Source organism: Hyperoodon ampullatus, assembly GCF_949752795.1.
Source record: "Hyperoodon ampullatus genome assembly, chromosome: 4".
Lineage (NCBI taxonomy): Eukaryota > Metazoa > Chordata > Mammalia > Artiodactyla > Ziphiidae > Hyperoodon > Hyperoodon ampullatus.
The window spans coordinates 172,212,287-172,232,016 of NC_136917.1; the positions used below are offsets into that span (position 1 = coordinate 172,212,287).

The following is a 19,730-nucleotide window of genomic DNA, read 5'->3' on the forward strand; positions in this document are numbered from 1 at the left end:
TCCTGTGTCTTTTTTTGATGTTTATTTATTTATTTTTTTCCAATGAATCTGATCAGTCTAGCTGGGAATTTCTTCTGCATAACCCTACATGTGTTAGTGTAGTTGAATTAGTGATTACAGAAGCCTTCCCACAGATAGGATTCATGAGTAAGTTCTAACAAAACTTTAAGGAAGAAACTATAGCAATTTTATTTCAAGCTCTTCAAGAAAGCAAAGGAGTAGGGAGCACTTTCAAATCATTTTTTGAGGGCAGCATAACCCTGATATAAATTCTTGAATGGTAATTTTAAGAAAAAAAATTTCTAAATTATACCATTCAAGAACACAGATATAGGGCTTACCGGTTGACACAGTGGCTGAGAATCTGCCTGCCAATGCAGGGGACACGGGTTCGAGCCCTGATCTGGGAAGATCCCATATGCCGTGGAGCAACTGGGCCCGTGAGCCACAACTACTGAGCCTGCGCGTCTGGAGCCTGTGCTCCGTAACTAGAGAGGCCGTGACAGTGAGAGGCCCGTGCACCGCGATGAAGAGCGGCCCCTGCTCGCCACAACTAGAGAAAGCCCTCGCACAGAAACGGAGACCCAACACAGCCAAAAAAAAAAAAAAAAAGAACACAGATATAAAAATCCTGAATAAAATAGTATCAAATCAAATCAACAAAATATAAAAATGAATAACAGATTATGACCAAGTAAAGCTATCCTAGGAATATAGGTTGGTTTAACATTCAAAAATCAATAAAAAATAATTTTAAACTCATCAGTACAATTCACTACATTAACAGAATAAAGGAGAAAAATACATTTATATCAATAGATGCAGAAAAAAAAGTATGATAAAATTCAACATAAGTTTGTGATAAAATCTCTTACCAATCTAGGACCAGGAGGGAACTTTTTCAACTTGATAGAAGGTAACTATGTAAAACTGAAAGCATCATATTTAATGGCAAAATGTGAAAGATTTACTTGGCAATTATGAAGTTCCAGAATAAGCAATGTGAAACTACGGTGACAGAAATCAGAACAATGGTTGCTTACTGGGGTGAGAAGGGGATTGAATGGAAGGGGGCAAGAGGGAACATTCTAGATTTATGCTGGTAACATGGGGGAATACATTTGTTAAAACCCAATTGTACACCTATAAGAAATACATTTCCCTGCAGGTAAATATTTCCTCAGTAATAAAAAGACCTGCTGCATTTAACTTCTTATTTCCTGTATTTTCCAAACGGCACTAGTTTACCACGGAGGATACTCCATGGTCACAGCAAAATAATGTGAAAACCAGCAGTATGATGTAGAACATTCCATCTTTGAAAGAAGAGTTTTATGCTCCTTTTCCTTAGCAAACAGGAGAGTGACACGCAAAAGAATTCTCAGGGATTTCACATATTCTGCCAATGAAGAGGCAACATTGGGAATATATGCTGATGCTGACTGGTTTATTATTCTTGTCCCCAGCTGAGATTACCCAGCTGAGGAGATAAGAATCCAGTTCTGGCACATGGCTGTAATTGACTTTTGGGGGGAGATCTACTTTAGTTTAGAAGAAAGAAGATTATCACATTAGATTGAAATTGGGAATATCCCCAGTGTATTCTGAAATGTTGGAGGTTTCTGGAAGACTATATATTTTTGTCTATTTTCCTCTTGATTTCACTATAAACTAGAATAAAAGAAACCTCAAAAATAGTTAATTTCATTTAATTTATGGGTAGCTTTCCTAGTGGTTTAGTAGGGCAAGCTGTGAAATCTCGATTTTCCCTTGTCTAGCGAGAGCACATGTCTCTGTGTTATATGAGGAATTTATATGAGGAAACCAGTCTTCTGCTGTCCCTGGGGTCAATGGAGTTCTATGAAAGACTTCTCTAGAAACACTTAATTTCAGGAATTTAATAATCAGAAGTCCCAGATAGGCTACTGCTTTATAGTAAATTTTGTCTATATCTGAGGAAGGTAAGGGGGGTGGGGGGACATTGTTTCTTAAATACCATTTGAAAGAAATGCAGTGTATTAATTTGCCATGTTACACCAACCAGGAGTTCTTGCTGAGCTCCCACATGATAAATCAGAAAGAAAGAACTGACACAACAGGCCAAGTCAGTACTTGAGAGGAAACTGATCCCCACAACAGTATCCACTGTCATTTTCTTTGCCAGTAAAACATGTGTTTCCTGTTATATAGGACCAGCCCTAACATACAGGATTTGACATTTGGTAGGTACCCAATAAACGCAGAATACATCAATGTCAGCTTCACTGAATAAAACGGTTTTATGAAGAATTTTACATTGAACATTTGCCAACAGTCACTTGCCTTTTTAAAATCCAGCATGCAGAGCTTGGCTTTCTCTCCAAATTGCCACTTGCACTGTGTGTTTGCATCATATAACTCTCCCGGCAGCTTCTCAGGATACTTGTATTCCTTCACAGGCTTTGGCTGATCAGCAAGGCATGTAGCTTGGGCAGTGCTAAAACAAAGAGGAACTGCTGGTGATGCCGGAAATTACCAAAGATGTAACTTCAATCATGTAATTCAATGATTGAATTACATGTAATTACACGTAATTCAATCATGCCTTTTCTTTCTCATGCAATTTTACCACATGTCTTGTATAAAGAAGAGGGGACATTTTTCTCCTGAGGTCCAATATAACATTTATCTTAATTCTATTAAAATATAGAGGCCACATTTTCTGAAATTGTTCATAATATGTTTCACCTTTTCCAGGGAGGCAATTTGTTCTTCATCAGATTTCTCAAACCTATCATGGGGAGAGTGAAATGAGATAATACAACCAGATGTTTGATGTGAGGAGCTTCTATAACAGACACCTTAAAAAGTACACTTCTTGCCAGGAACAATAAAAAGATGAAATGGGCACTGTAAACAGCAAAACACAATCAGCCAATTTCAAAGGCTGGAATTTTCTTTCTTTCTTCCCTCCTTCCTTCCTTTCCTGCACAATAGCTTCCAGCTTCCACATGGAGCATTGCAATGATTTCCACCAGAAATGCTCTATACACAGGCTGATTTCTGACTTGATTCCAAAGTCAAGAAGAAAATTAATTCTCCTTAAGTTCCCTAGAGGATGGTCTAAAGGCAAACTAATGATTTCTTCCTCTACAAATAGGGTATCCTCTTCCCTACCAGAGACAGGTTTTGGTATAATTTTTGCATTTGGAGGGAGGAGAAACAAGTGTTTGCAAATAGCAACTAAATCCTATTTATAAATTTCAATAAGCAAAAACTAAAAACAAACAAAAACAAAACACCTTTGTAATCACAATAAACTTAACAACAGTAGATCTGCCTAAGCATCCCCAAACTTTTCTTTGTGTGGTTGTCCATCTTGATCGGAATATTTCTGGCCCCAGTCTCCAGGACCCGGGTCCCAGATTCTATTGCCTTGGAGCCCACCAATGCATGTGTGCCCTTAATTAATATCCACATACATAAAACATGAGGAAGGGCACCAGTCACTGTGGACAGGACATTAAACATACATGCACGGAGGTCAGAAGCCTTTTAATAGACTAAATCAAAGGCTAGGAAAGTGCTAAGAGCAGTGACTGGCTTACTGTGAGTGTTGAATAAATGATCTTTCTATTACTGCTACGATGATCATGATGTAAGGGTCTATAAGTAGAGAAAAATGAATAAAAGCATAACTAACACTCCATGACAGGAGTGATTTGGCAACTTTGGAATTCCATAGCACCTCTCTCTAATGATCTCAAATGATTCCTATATACCAGTTAGATGTTCCCCATTATCTTCCTAAAGTTACATCAGGGTTGGCAATACTATTCCCATTGCATAGAAAGAAAACTAGGAAAAGTCAGCTACATTGATGAACCCAAACAAGATATTGAAAAAAACTTTTTAAAGTTCACAGATTCAGGATTTTTTATAGTTTGATCAAATGTAACCTATTATTTTTTATTCATCCTTAAAAGTTAATTCAAAGAGGACTTCCACTTTTAACTATGGTGGACCAGCACATATGAGACTGATTGTTCTACAGGCATCAGAAGGTTATCAAAGTAAAAAGAACATGAGGGATGAACATTTCCAGAGCAAAGGAAAGTAGAGAAGTGAACCCAACACCCAGTAATATTTTTCTCCTCAAGGAATTTAATGAGTCATAAAAAGATGCTAAGAAGCCTAGTGGCCGAGTGGAAAGTGGTCCTTACAAGACTGAGAAGCTGAGCAAAGTGTTGGCAATCTGGTGGGGCTGGGAGATAAAGATTGAAGTTGTGGGTCAGCCCTGGTAAACAAGATTTTCACGGAAGCCATACTAGGTCTTTGCTGAAGGAGTAAAGAAATAACGTGAAAGGCCGGTTTAGGAAGACTGAATGCCAGGGTGACATCAGCTCAACCCCAAAGTGACTTACTAATAAACTGCAACTGCCCTGTATGCTAGAAAGAAAAGATAACATCATTCGGGGCTCTATCTTGTCTTTAATATTTTCATTAACAATATCCTTCTTTTGTTCAAAATTACCAAATGTATTGGGAGATGAGACCAAAGCATTGAAACCCAAGAGAATACACAAATAATAGGCACAGATTCAGAAGGAATCCAGATACTGGAGTAGTCAGAAATGGAATTTAAAATTATTATGGTTATTAGCTTTGAGAAAATAGAGGTTAAGATGGAGAATTTCACCAGTGAACGAATATATACAAAATATGTAGGTGAGGTATTGTGAAAAGTTCTAACATTTACATAATTGGAATCCAAAAAGGAGAAGACAGAATGAAAGGCTCAGAATCAATATTTGTAGATAAAATGTCTGAACATTTTCAAAAACTGATGAAAGACAATAAACCACAGATTTAAGCAGTTCTAAAACCCCAAGCAGGAGAAAGAAAAAGAAAAACACGTGGGTACATGAAAGAAATTCTACAGAAAATCAAAATCACAGAAAAATGTCAAAAGTAACCTGAAAACAAGAGACATGTAAACTTTCAAAGGAGCCACAGAGAATCGGTACATGGCCCTAAGGATGAGATGCCTGCCTGGTCCAGTGCACAGACTAGGGACCTGGAAGTTCCCATGCAGGGAGAGACACAGCAACACACAGATCAGCACTGCGATGTGAAAGTCGGCTCTGGTCAGCATTGCATGTGAAGAGTCATGAGCAGATCCCACCCCTGATCCTTCTGGCTGGGCTCATGCTTGGGCATGTTTCCACTTGTCCCCTCATCCAAAGCAGGTCACACAGCTAAGCCCAGAGTCAGTGAGGTGGGCACAGGGATACAACAGGGTGTGGGTGCATGAAGGAAAAGCACTGCACCCATTTTACAATCACCCGATATCCACCAGGACAAAATATGTTTGAACTCTGCTGCATGCTCTACACAAAAGTCAGGTAGCCTACATGTGATAAGCAAAACAACAAAGCTTGTGGAAGAATATATTCATGGGTCTGGGGTAAGCAGAGTTTTTTTCCAGTGGTGTACAGAAAGTGCTAATCCTAAAGGAAAAATATGAATAATTTGGTCTCCCTTAAAAACATAAGAGAACTCTTCTATTTATCAAAAGACACCATTAAAAGTGTAAATACTGTGTAAATACTAAGTCATAGAGTGAAAGAAGATATTTGCAATACATATTTCCTGTAATGCACAAAGTGTTCCTACTCAGTATATATAAAATACTACCAACAAGAGATAAGAAAAATAAAGGAGTTTAATTTCAAAAACATGCACAGGAGATTTGAACAGACACTTCACTAAAGAGGTTTTTAAGTAGCCTTTAAAATGTGAAAAGGTGTTCAATCTCATTAATTAGCACTTTGATCCACCACCACAGACCCACAAGATTGGCTACAATGAAAAAGACCAGCGAGATCAAGTGCTGGCAAGATTGTGGAACAACCTGAATATTCATAAGTGCTTGTGGGATTGTAACTTTGCACAGCCACTTAGGAAAGCTATTTGGCAGTGTCTACTGACACTGTGCATATATATTTATGACCCCAAAGTTTCTCTGCTCTGTATATTCAGAGATATATGTGTAAACCAAAAGAATATTCACAGTGACATTTCTTATAATAGCCAAATACTGGACATGCAAATGTCTATCACTAACAGGATGGATTAATAAGTTGGAGCACATCCACGCTATTAAAAATAAGTAAATGAATGTCGTATTTCTATGCAGAAACAAGGATGAATCTCATAATCAAAATATTTAGCTAAAGACCTCAGACACAAAATAGTACATAATTCATAGTAAGTTCAAAACCAGACACAGCTGTCTGTGGTGGCGTTCTGTGTCGGATTGGGGACGGGGATTGTGGGGGGCGGAGCGGTGTTCCATGTTTATTTTAGGTTCATTAACACATCCATCCCTTCACAAAGTTAGAAATTTTACTTGGTAGTGGGAACTTTTTTTTTTTTTTTTTTTTTTTGCGGTACGTGGGCCCCTCCCTGCTGTGGCCTCTCCCATTGCAGAGCACAGGCTCCGGACGTGTAAGCTCAGCAGCCATGGCTCATGGGCCCAGCCGCTCCGTGGCATGTGGGATCTTCCCGGACCGGGGCACAAACCCGTGTCCCCTGCATTGGCAGGCGGACTCTCAACCACTGCACCACCAGGGAAGCCTGGTAGTGGGAACTTTTAAGATCTACTCTCTCAGCAAGCTTCAACTATAAAATACAGTATTGTTGACCGTAGTCACTATGCTGTACATGACAGTCCCAGAACTCATTCACCTGATCTTTAGAAGTTTGACCACTTTCACCCATTACCTCTCCCACTCACCCGGCCCTTGGAAACTACCAATCTACTCTCTGTTTCTAAGAGTTTGATTTTCTTTTTAACATTCCACATATAAGTGAGATCATGCAGTATCTGTCTTTCTCTGACTTATTTCACTTAGCATAATGCCCTCAAAAACCATCCATGTTGTCACAAATGACAGAATTTCCTTCTTTCTCATGGCTGAATGATATTACAGTGTGTGTGTAGATAGGTAGACAGGTAGATAGATAGATAGATATAATTAGATACAGTGCATATATACATATAAATACCACATATACATCATATATTTCACACCTTCTTTACTTTTTCATCCATTGAAGGACACTCAGGCTGTTTCCATGACTTGGCTACTGCAACGTACTCCATATCATGATCTAGGTAGAAGTTACACTAAAATGTTCACTGTGTGAAAAGTTACTGAGCTATACGCTTATAACTTTGTACTTTTCTATATATGTGTTTAACTACATATATAAAGTCAATGAAGGAAATAAGGCAAGGCCAGAGGTTCTGCAACAATACTTCAAAGTCCTCTTCCCACTCTGATTCATGAGCCATAAAACGTTAAAGAGCTCGAGAGTTCTTTTACTTGTATCCCCTCTTTTTCCAAGAGAGACAGCGGGAGCCCCCAGAAAAGGTTATATTAGTTGCCAAGGTCAAGGCCTTCCCAGGCATAGTGATGAAGACCTGATCAGCACATGAGCTCTGATTCCCTCGTTGATCAACGACACGGCAGTGCCCATTCTCCAGTTCACAGAAACTGCACTCAGCCATGACTCACTGGTTTATTTTTCTTAAGACAAACATTATACAGCAGAGCAAGATGTGAACTGAAATGTATTATTTCTATTATGCCCCAAAACATACTCTTTCAGGCCAAATCAAGTTTTCCCATTGACAGGGTGGTCTGGGGTATGGCAGGGCATCCCTCGAACTCCTGCTTTCCTGTGATGACCTTTCTCGTGTATGGATGCAGATTCATATGACAAGCGGGGAGGTGTGTTCACTGATCAGAAGTGCATGATTCAAGTTTTTAAAAAGCAAATTGAAGATGAGTCCGTGTTGTCATTAAGTTTAAAATAACGAGCTAAAATTTTCCTAAGTCTTAGGCCTCCCAGATACAGACATGAGTGAATGTGATGAGGTCTGTGTCTGCCCATAGGAAATGACATATGTCTTTATTGATGAGGTTGAGGAATTTACTGCAAAAACATATCTGTCCTTCTTGACTACCGAGTATAGAGAAAAGCTGTGCTGACAACTTCAGGCTAATTGAGTTCCCTTATTATATATATATATTTTTTCCATGTACCCAATGCTAGGCTGATCACAAAGGAGAACAGATTCATCCTTGTAAAGTTGGCCGTTTATCCTTACTCACTGTTGGGATCATGTCCAAATTCACAACTAATTGGTGGAGAATATAACAGTATTTTGATTACTTAGAAATCAGGAAGTCAGCAAACATGTAAAAGATGGTCTCAGGTTCATTAAGCCAATGAAAAATCAGGATTGATGCACTGTGGACACGTCCAATTCACAACTAGACATCTCAAGTACAGTGAATCTTAAGAGTGAATTTGACAGTGAAAGGCTATCTTGGAAAATTTAATCTTTTGAGAAATCAAATTTGGGAGCATGTAAAATCTTGCATTTTTATTATTATGTGGTCCAAAAAACCCAGTAAAGTCCCTGAAAATAAACGTTTGTGACTGCATGGCTACAGAAGGGTTTTACTGATTGGCACAAAAACAAATGAGCATATGTCAGCATATGTTTAACCATTCCAGTGTCACTGGACAAAATGGCTTTGAACTCCAGAATCCTAATAAGTATTCTCAGGATCATATTCTGATTTGAAGATTACAGCCCATATTTAATGTCATCAAAATAATTATTCTCTAAGTCTATAACTATTTCCTTTCTGTGAGTTTTCCTATATTTCTTGGCAATTTAAAAACTTTTTCTGGACTCTTTCATGATGCTGATTCTCACTGCATGCCCATACTTTGCATCCCTGGGATTTTCAAGTTGTCAGAGCATATTTCAAAAAATTTAAAATGTTTATATATCTTCATCATAGCCATTAAGATGAAAAAGAAGTAAAATTTTAAGAAAAGAATGTAGAAGCTTATAGAAAGGATTTGGGATATAGAAAACTCAAAAATTTCCTTGTTAATACAAATAATAGCATTGTGAGCTAAAGTGAATTATCTTCTTTATTAGGGAAAGCAGAGTACTTCACACACACACACACGCACACATACACACATGCACGCACATTTGAACAGGTGCATGAAAAAGCTAAAACAAGTGCTAATAATCCCCAACTTGACTCCAAAAGAACACCATACAGGGAACAGCAAATGTTGGAAGGACCGATTGTGTCACGTGAACATTGTCTTTTGGGTAATAGAAATTTAAAAAATGATCAAGTGTATATTCCTAGAATATAGGTTTATATTACCAGGGTACAAATATTATCTACAAACTTCTCACTCTTCCTGGGTAGCACAATATGTAGAGGAGTCATCATTCCTTTAAGTGGTAAAATATCTCAGCTGAGGTCTCAAAGTAAGGCTGTGAGGAAGGACCACAGCTGCAGGCTGGAGCCCCCAAGGCTGGTAGTCAGGACGCAGCTCAGAAGATGTGTTATGAGGTCTGGAAGTGATGGAAGAGGCAGCAAGAAAGGGAAACCAGCTGTGTGCTCACTGCCCCAGGTAAGCACAGGGCACCATCCATAGGATAATGAACAGAACGCGGTGAGTAAAACCAACAGAAATAGGCCTGAGACCCTGCCCAAATGATGTTCTAGAAACAAGATGTGTTAATTTGTGCAGCAGAAAAACAAAACGAAAAGGGGCTCTACTGAAAAAAATAAGAAAGAAAGAGAGAAAACCAGGGGGATAATCCATTTTACTAGCGGATCTAAAAATGTTTCTTGAAGTCCCTTATTTCTCTAAAATTTTAAAATCTACTGACTATCTCTTTTTCAGGGGGTCAAACTCTACCTCCTTAATGTTCTATACCCTAAATGAATTAGAGCTATGATAAAACCTTCCAGAAATAATTCTTAAAATTATAGGATTTTAGACCCAGGTGAAGGTTTATATACTCTTTTTTTTTCCTCCTAATGAGAAATGTATTTTGTAACAAAAAAATAATAATAATTCACGGTATGTCAATTATATCTCAATAAAACTACAAGAAAAGATTTAAACATTAAAAAATTAAAAAAATCATGGACTGAAAATGTCTGGTTATAGAAGTAAGAATTTAAAAAAAAAACTAAATGGTAGTGACAAATACTTTGGTTTGCTAAGTATCTTAAGGGATTATTTTGACTCTAAAGGGCAAATGATGTCAGATTAAGCCTGCAGAAATTGAGGCTCTAAGAAAGCATTTGGCAAACTCCTTGGTCAAATGAATGTCTCCAGATGCCTTCAAATGAGGACCATCTGTGGAAGGGGCACCTGAGTCTGGGGCTTCTTGGATAGGATTAGGCTGACCCAGCAGTGAACATCAAAGGCACAGAGAGATACACAGCCAGCTTTAGGGGCTCATACCTTAAAAATTTGTGCAGGTACTGGCGGCTGCAGGGTGACCAGGAGAAGACCCCGTTGCGTCCTGCCAACGTAGGGGACATTATGTTGCCCTCAGACTTTTTGCACACGTTCCCTTCTCCATCATGGACCATGCCGAAGCTACGAGAGAGAGAAAGAAATGGGTCTTTCAAAACAAATAACAGTTTCAACTGTCTAACATACTCTAACAAGCACAAGTCAACAATGTGAAGGCCCCCCTTCTCCTGTATGCTAGGCAGGCAGAAGAAAGAGTCCTAACAGCCAAACAGGGGAGAATATCCATGAGGTCACAGACCTTTCCTGGAGAACTACCATTTGTCCAGCTGTTTGAAAGTGCACACCAACATCAAAACAGTACATTTCCAGATGTCTGCCAAAGGCAGACATTTTAATTATAAAAAAGCATTTCTAGTGGGATGTAGAGGGCAGTTAATTTGATCTTGAAAAAGCTGATGATGTTCTTATTGCTTTCTTCTCTCTCTACACTCTTTGCTGCTCACCAGCCATGTTCAGAATTTCCAGGTGTTTGTAAAAAACACAAATGCAGTCTCCACACGTGAGTGTGATGTTTACACAATTTAAGAACTACTAAACCACTACCGCCCCTCTTGGTGGTGCTGACTTTTTGTCCCTACACCCAGTGCTGATCCAGCTCATGCTAGGTCTTCACTGCTGGAGGCTGTTTCAGCAGACCAGTACTTGACCAGACTCCCTACATCCCTTTGGAGGAAGTGGTGCCATGGAACCCCAGTGAGTAGCTGTGGTGGCGTTTATCTGCAGGCATTGTTTGAAGGTATGTCTGTTACTCTTGACTGAAACCAGACCACTTTGGGGCTCCAGCCTAGCTTAGTATATGGGAACACCTCAGGCTACAGTGGCAATGGGACCTCTTAATAGGGTCCTTTGCAGATGTTCAAATCCCACAATGCCAACAGCAACCCCTTACTGTCACCTGAGAAAACTGCAGTCTTGCACCTATAAGAATCCCATTGACTGGGTTGCTACCTCTCCCCACCAAGTAGGCTCTTCTTCTTAACTTCCTAAAGCTAGCCCTGTGGGATAGCCTCAGGTTACCATCTTCACCCACCTCAGAAGAGCACAACTGACTACCTTGGGAAGAAAGCCTCAGGGATTTGGGAGCTCCGTGACCTTGAAGACTTCCCATTAGGGTAGATACACCCTCGGAGAGTCAAGCCATTTTTGGCCATTAATGTCTGGTACCCACCCGATCACTGTATGGATTCCCAGAGTGCAGTTCTGAATGAGTGGGATACAGAAGGAAGGGGAAAAGCAAGAGGGGAGAAAGTAAAGATGGACAGGTGGGTTACTGCATCCATGGGCTTTCTGCCACCAAGAATCCCAGGATGAATGGAGGGAGGGTCACAGGGATAGGAGACACCAACACAGAGGAAGTGGGCTCCAAAAGGGGTCCAGGGAATCTGCACTTGTGTCCAAGGCTGAAGACTTAACTGTTTTTCTTAGAGCTGTTTAATAATATCAGTAAAAATGACAACTCCCATTTGTAAGCACTATTTTTCAGACAAGATATTAAGCACATTACCTATATTTTCTAACCCGAATCTTACTACAAGCCTACAAGCAAGACTGAGGGCTGGAGACAGGCGTGTCCAGGATCTCAGAGTCCGGACTGGAACCCGACACTCTGACGTCAGAGCCCAGGCGGGACCCGTGCAATAGTGTAACTGGAGAGTGATTGAAGGGTGTGTCCAAGGAAATCTGGCGCACAAACATTGTCGAATTTCTGCAAAATTCCTGCTCAGTACCAAGGGTGATGTAGTTGTGGTCATTTCGGCCTCCACCCATTCTCTGAAGTTCTATTAAAAGCAATCAATCAAGGTGAGGGTGACCATATGGCCGAAGAGATGTGCCACGGTGATGGAGAGGATTCATGTGGAGGATGCTTTGGGGAGAAAGTGATAAAAACGAAATAACAAAGTACCCTCCCCTGGCTGGCCCTTGACCTGAATATAAAGAAGACAAATTAGGGTCCTGCAAGTGCCCTAAATGAATTTGCTACCACTTCTGCCTACATTTCTAAGGAATTCAAAGCCACAACATCCCAGGTCTGGGGACACCTTGGTCTTAACCATTTTCATCTAAGGCATTTTCAGTGATTCTCAGACTTTTTTGAGTATCAGAATATCTGAGAAATGCACCACACATGTGCCTCCCCAAAGCCCACCCTGTTAGATTTTTGATTTAGTAAGTTGGGGGTTAGGCTCTGGCATTTGGGTGAATCCTAACACAATAACATGATTCTGATGCCCACCCAAACTTCAGCACTACTATGTCTCGAGTTGCTTTTCCAAGCAGTACAAATCCCATATTCTGCACTGTTGTGGGTGTTAGCACAGTGGCATGAAAATACCACACAACAATCACAGTTGATATTAACATTAATAAAGTCATGGAAGAATGAGTAAGGCACATTTTGAAGATAAGGTTGGTATTTGGCAACTAAGAAATAAAATTACTATTCAAGTTATACATACCAGACTTTTTTTTTTTTTTTTTTTTGCTTCCATGACTCATAGTACTTTATTCAAAGTGGTTATCACCCTGTATGTTAAAACAATGCACTTTTTTCTCTTTCTTATCTACAGGGGCTCTTCTTAACCATTCTCAGAGCCCGAGTGCAAGTGGACTCACTAGTCCGTGACAGGTGCTCCACCGATGTTTGTTGAATGAATAAAGGACAACCTTTCAGCTACAACACCAACTCAAATACCCAAATATAAAAATAATTTCAGATTATCTTGGACTTGAGAATTATATTCAATATCAGATGCTCTTAACATCTTCTATAGAATTTTCTTCAGTTATTCAATTACATCAGCAAGTATTTCTTTATTACTAATGATATACCAAGAATGATGAACAGCCAAGCTTTTTTAGAGGTTGTACCAATATTTTAGGCTGATCAGACAGCAGTGGGTCAAGGAAAGGAGAAACCCTTCAAATCAACGATGGGTCAAAGTCATCTGGATGGAAAATCACACCCTGGAGGTGATGATAGCACCACAGGTAGGATCTACTTGTCCAGAGCCTGATGCAGGCTTTTCAAGAAGCAAACCCATCCTCCTCGAGAGACAGGAAGTAGACATGGGGACAACAGTCATGTGGGAGTCTCAGGGCCAGGGCAGGTCAGATAACCTGGGGGAACACAGGCTGTGGAGGCGGGGGAACCTCCATCAGGGTCTTGCTCCTGTTGTTCACAAGTGGGTTGATTTGGGGCAAATTTCTCAAGTCCCTGAGCCTCAGTTTCCTCACCTATAAAATGGGATAATAAAACCTTCCTCTTAAACTGTTCAGAATACCTGGCATCATGCATGTCAAAAAGGAAAATTCAAAATGTCTCTTTCCCAGATTCAAATGTGGTCTTGATCAAATCTCTCAACACCTAGATGTCAGATATCACTTGCATACATATTTTGTGCATACGTGTGTGTGTGTGTGTGTGTGTGTACGGGTGTGAGGAGGCAGTTCAGCCAAGGGTCAACGGGTTTCAAATATTTTTTGGACACAGAAACAAACAAAAATCTTAAGAGGAATGACAGTAAATAAAATTGGTAAGAAATGATGCTCCAACCTGCTGGGGCTCCCTAGGGGGCAGTCTGACAATCACCAGACCAGGTGATCTTTAAGCAGCCACTTGCTTTGATATTCTGCACACCCTTAAAATCACCCAGCGCTTCCCTGACCCAGCTGTAGGGGCTCAGGTTGATGACAGAGCACAGTCATAAATCAGTGAGGTGCACACATCACCATCAAATGCTTGAAAGGGAGTCTAACATCACCAGCCAAGTATAGTTGAGCTGAATGGTATCAGCACACCAACTCTGTTTCTTTCCAGATTTCCCTGATTTTCCTTGCATGTCTTGAAATGCCTACAGCCCTCACTGCTTGACCCCTTGCATGCCATGCCTATCTTATCTTTCCTTAGGCTTTGGAGGGCATGGATCACTAGTCATTTTATAGAATCCTACACAGTGCTTTGCTGGCAGAATGCAAATTGTGCCTGGTGAATGGGTCAGTAAGTAGTGGAAAAGACAGGGGACAGGACGATGGATCATGAATACTCCTGAGCACAGTAAGTATGTTTAATATTGTCTTGATGGTCTGAAATGATCATTCAAATTGAGTATTTAAGCTGACTTTATATACAAGGAATGTTCAGCTCAAACAATGCAACTTAAATTGCACCTGCAGGCACCTGCTGAGGTCTCACAGGCTCTACGGGTTTTGCATATGGAAACCCACGTAAGAGGAGATCAGGAGATGCAACCTGGTCACTGTCAGGTTGCCAGAGAACCACAGGGTATCTAGAATATGAGTCCCAGGGTCCTACCCATCTAATGGCATGACTTCCTTTGGCAAATGAGAATTTTTCAAATGGATTCATGCCCAGGTGACACACTCTTCAAAACGTGTAGTTGAGCCCTCAGTGTGTCTGTGCCAATTCTTCAACACCTGCATCTAGGAAACCACACATCCTGTGACAAGTGATTTAATACAAGCAGGAAACTGTCCCTGCACCAGTCCTGGCTCAGTCCCACACACTAAGGGAAAGCACACATCCTCACTTTCAGCTCCAGACCCTCTTTTCCCCTTCCCAGCACAGATACAAACACTGGTTCTTAGCAATTCCTAATTTTAGGTCAGATTCCCCAGTAGAAACCACAAGATGTCTTAGGATACAAAGAACTGAACCTCGTAGAAGAAACTAGCTGGGCATGAACTGAATCTTTCTTTGAGTTAAAGGTTAGGAAACCTATGGTGGAAAGGCACAGAGAAGCGCTCCTACACCTTAATAATGTCCTCTGAATGTAAACCAAACTGAAGAAGTAAAATTCATCTGTGAGACACGATGTTTTACAACTTAATAAATGTAAAATTATTTTTTAATTCTTATGGTACAAGACTCAGAAATTGACTCTGCTTAGAGCTCATTGCCAAGGATAAGAGGAAGGCATGCTGTTTGAGCCATGCATTAAACCTATGATTCCTTCTCCAAGTAATAATAGTTATTAAATGAAAAAACTGAATAAATGTGTTTGTTTTCAATTCACCTGAAGTGCACGGAGCTGGGTTGCTGAATCTTCCCTGCTGTGGCCCCTCTCATTTGATGCAGTTGCCACAGATAAGCATGTGTTAGAAATACACCCCCTTCAGCTCACCTCTGACCCCTTGCAGCTCCTCCACCCTTCCTGTGCTGAATGTTCAGCCCAGGCTACTTGCCCAGCTAGTGAAGGGAAGATAAGAGATCATCCCCAGGGGTTTCCAGGCTTAGAGTTACATGTGAAACTACTCCAAAAAGAGCACATATTAGCGTTATTATTACTATTATTACTATTACGATCACTTATTTTGGCAATTAGCACGTGCTTTTTATGTGCACACATCTCACATGTATTTCCTATGTCCTCAATATGATCAGAAGCTATTTCACTGGTGACGTCAAATGCTCTCAGTCCTTCTGATGCTTGCACAATATTCTCTAAGCAGCAGGTGCTGGAGAAGGAGCTGATCATCTCCTGGAGGTCAGTTCTATCAGGAGTGGGACTTGCCTGCATCCAAATCTAGAGCTCCTTTCCTTCCTCCCATCTATATTCTCACTTGCAAGTAAAAACACTTTTCTCTTGTTTGGAAGAAATTCTTTTTCCATCTACACCCAGCCCTAGTGATGAAAGGAAATATTAATAGTTGACTTCTAAGAAAAAAATAAAAGCAAACACGAATACTTGTTGACTGGAAGACTGAGAGCCCCATCTTGGATACACCAGGGGCCTGAATCTCAACTGCTTATCTAATGCTGATTTGTTCAGCCCTTGATGACTTAAATATTTCTTACTTTGATTGTTTAATTAAATTCAGGTATGGTTCAGAGGACAGCAAGAACCCCATGTCGTTAAAATAATGAGTTTTTTTGAAGTTTTAACTCTAGCAGCCTATTTACAATTATGACTTAACTGAAAGCTTTGTAAAGTGTAGGTGCAATTTTCTAGGCACTGAAAAAGTCAATCATTACCTGTAATGATGAAGGGATCAGTAATAAGATATAAGCTTCACTTTCAGGTCATCAGTTCACACAGAGCTAAAGTCTGCAGGGCCTCTGTGAGAGCCCATTAAGGGCAGGCACACATGTGTACAAACACACACACACACACACACACACACACACACACACACACAGATGCTTTGAACAGGTCGGGATGACATGAATGGCCTCAGTCCAATTTCTAACAGGATGGAGAAATCAACTTTGCAAAGACCAAATCCCAAACATTGCCTTCTGCAAGTTTTGTAATTTGCAAATAAAATGAGGATAAAAGTGAAAATAGAAAAGCTGTAATTCCTGGCTGTGCATTTTCTAGGAGAAGCTTCAAGTACAGTTTCAGTCCAGCAGGAAAACACTTGTGTTACCACTGCTGATGCTCATATAAATCAGGGCAATTGCAGGAAATCAGCAAGTGGGCCCCACTGAGAAAAACTTTTTTTTTTAATAGATGGTGCTTCAAAGTGTGGCAGCCTATAGATTATTAGACTAAGACATCTTATTTAAGAATAATAGCTACTATAAGTAATGGACAGAAGTGTTTCATTCTACAGGAATAAAGGTAAGCTTCTCACTTAAAAAGATACTCCTAATGACATGCCACCCATTGCTGAGAGCTGCTTGTCCTGCATCGGTGTCTATCCATCTGTGCCAAAGCCCCGCGTTCCCCACTCCCCTGATGCTGCCCCATTTCACAACTGACAATGGTGGGAACGTGGGGCTGTGGGAAGAAAACCAGCTCCCACCAGGCTGCATCTCTTGTCCTCCCTGTATGCCCCAAACCCTGCACACCAGTCAAAACCCATCTCTACAAATTATGAAAGTGATATAAGAACGCAAACTTGAGAATAGTAAGTTACCAATGGGCGGGCTTGTTACTATCTTCTGTTACATGGAGTCCTCCCATAGGAGTTAACCATGGAATGAGATGAGCCCACAGGACCAAGTTCAAAACCCAGGACAAAGGAGCAGAGACAGAAGAGTCTGTAGTCTGTGATTGTATGCATATGTGTGAGCAGGAAGGGATGAAGGGAGCGAGGAAAGTGCAAACGTGTGTTGTCACAGCTTTAGAATGTGTGCGATGAGACACTCAAATAAAACAGAAGTGCCTACGTGAGCATTTCCTACTAGCGTTCTTGTTGCAAATGTGTGAACTCCCCTCACAGGCTTGAGCTACTGCACCAGCATCTCTAGACAATCTTCCAGTCCGGAGAGGACCCCAGGCTCCATCCTCCTAGGGAGATGCACTTACTTGTGTCCAGATTCGTGGGCGATGGTGAAAGCCAGTCCAAGACCTGTATCTTCATTAATCGTACAGCTGCGATATTTACTACACATTCCACTTATGGGTGCAAATCCTACAGGACATAAAGATCAAAAGAACATATAGGAGCAATATTGTAGTAAAATAAAGAGGGTGTGTCATGTGTGTGTATTTACCTCTGTCCTTTAGAGAAATTTGGTTCTCATCTTTGTCAGGTGAAATATGAAACAGGAAACCCTTGGACAATCATATAAAGGGCCCTGAATTATGTGGGAGAAGGGGATCTGTTTTCCCTTCCCAATCCATGGTTCTATGTAATGTTCAAGTTACAGGTTACAATGGTGGCGAAGTTGAAGAGGGGATTCACTGCAGATGGAGAATTTCAGCCTTTTTCTATAAACAACTGTGTTCTCAAAAGCCCGAGAAAAAGTGCTGTAGAGAGTGGGTGTCAGGTGGTCCCCAAGGCCACTCCACGGTGGAGGACTTTCGAGGAAGGTGCACAGGACTCAGCATCTGTCATGCTCCTGAGTGTAATTTAATAGGGACGGAAGTATACGGAGTAAAATCAGCAGAAGGGAAAAGCACCTGGGGAGAAGCCCGGGGAAACCAGGCACGAGCTTCCAGGGCTTCCTCCTGCCGTGGAGTTGAACAAATAGACTTAATTCCTCCAACAAGGGGAACACTGCCCACCAGGGTGCTCATTAGAGACTCAAAGCCCTGGCCTTTGGTTGGGGGCTGGTCACATAGCACCTCTGCCTGGAGTGGGCCAAAATTCCAGGCCCCCAGAATGAAAGCAAGTCTTCCGTGTAAACCACATTATTTGTACAATATAGGCCCAGTGAGCTTATCATGTGCGGGGGGGAACCTCCTGAATTCTAAGTCCTCAGAGGCAGCCCAGGACCCACCTTGCACTCAGGGCTTTCTGGGAACAAGTAGTCAGGGCTAACCTCTATTGAACCAAGTCTTATCTGAATGTTTTTGTAATAAAGACCCTTATTCCCTAAGATCTTGGGAAGAAATGGAGAGTTAGGTAAAAAAGTCCAGGAGAGCCTTGGTCAGTAGCACACTGTGCTTTACATTATTTGGAAAAGTATAAAAAATACTTGTGTCATATTATAAAATACCACCAAGATACATCCAGCCCAATAAACATGTTGAAAATGGCTAAGAATGAGATATTCATAGAGAAATGGAAAAATGAGGAATCCAATATTGTTGTAGTATCTCTACAAATATCCATGAATTTATTATTATTTTTTCATAGAATGAGACACCCTTGAATCTGTTGACCCTATTCTCACCACTGGAAGAAGAAATGGAAGAAATTATTTCTTAAATTAGAAGAGATAGAAGCTCTTGAATCTGTGAGAAACCTTTTCTTGTGAAATAACTGATTTTGGTGAATAAATGCATACTCTTCTGTTTGGCCACAGTTTATACAGGGAAGGGAGTTTATTCCTTACAGCTCCACCCAGCAGCAGCTACAGCTTACAGATTCGGAATGAGGGCAAAAATACTCCATATCCTAGGCCACTGAATGCACACAGCACACATGTGTTTCTCAAACCCTGGCAGAGGGTCTTACCCAGAGTATCACAGGGTTCATTCTTCCAGGAGCATATGTCCAGGCCGGTTAGTAAGATGGCATGGTCATGGCGAGTCCCATCTTTCCCCATCAGTCCAGACTGCCACTGGCAGAAGCTGCTCAAGGTGTGGTCCGCATGATGGTTTATCACTAGCCCTGGCTATGCAGGAGACAGACCAGGAGCCCGAGATAACAGGAAGAAAACATGTTGTCATGCAGTTGTTACTGGTCCTGTCATCACAGAAAGCTAGCACTAACTTGGATTCAGTTACACAGGTGGATCTAGATGGCAGAAACTAATTTACCCATTTTATGTGTTAAAATCCAAAGGAGGGTGTCATATATAAAACCTGTACAGACTCAGTGTAGATCCTCATGTTTATTTCTCTAGTTCTGTACCAGAACAGTTGGGATATATTTGCTGACTCTGAACACATTTC

The 19,730-nt window shown here is 40.8% G+C and overlaps 1 protein-coding gene across 2 annotated transcripts in view; it reads right to left on the minus strand.

Annotated features, from left to right (window-relative positions):
• The window catches only part of ADAMTS16 (ADAM metallopeptidase with thrombospondin type 1 motif 16), a gene marked incomplete at both ends in the record, with an annotated part of 156,960 nt that overhangs the window by 90,334 nt on the left and 46,896 nt on the right, over positions 1-19,730 (minus strand). For both annotated transcript variants that reach the window (XM_079704048.1, XM_079704049.1), the window contains 4 exons: positions 2,323-2,476; positions 10,348-10,485; positions 17,694-17,799; positions 19,291-19,450. In XM_079704048.1, coding sequence (XP_079560174.1) covers positions 2,323-2,476; positions 10,348-10,485; positions 17,694-17,799; positions 19,291-19,450 — 558 coding nt within the window. The remainder of the gene's footprint in view (positions 1-2,322; positions 2,477-10,347; positions 10,486-17,693; positions 17,800-19,290; positions 19,451-19,730) is intronic.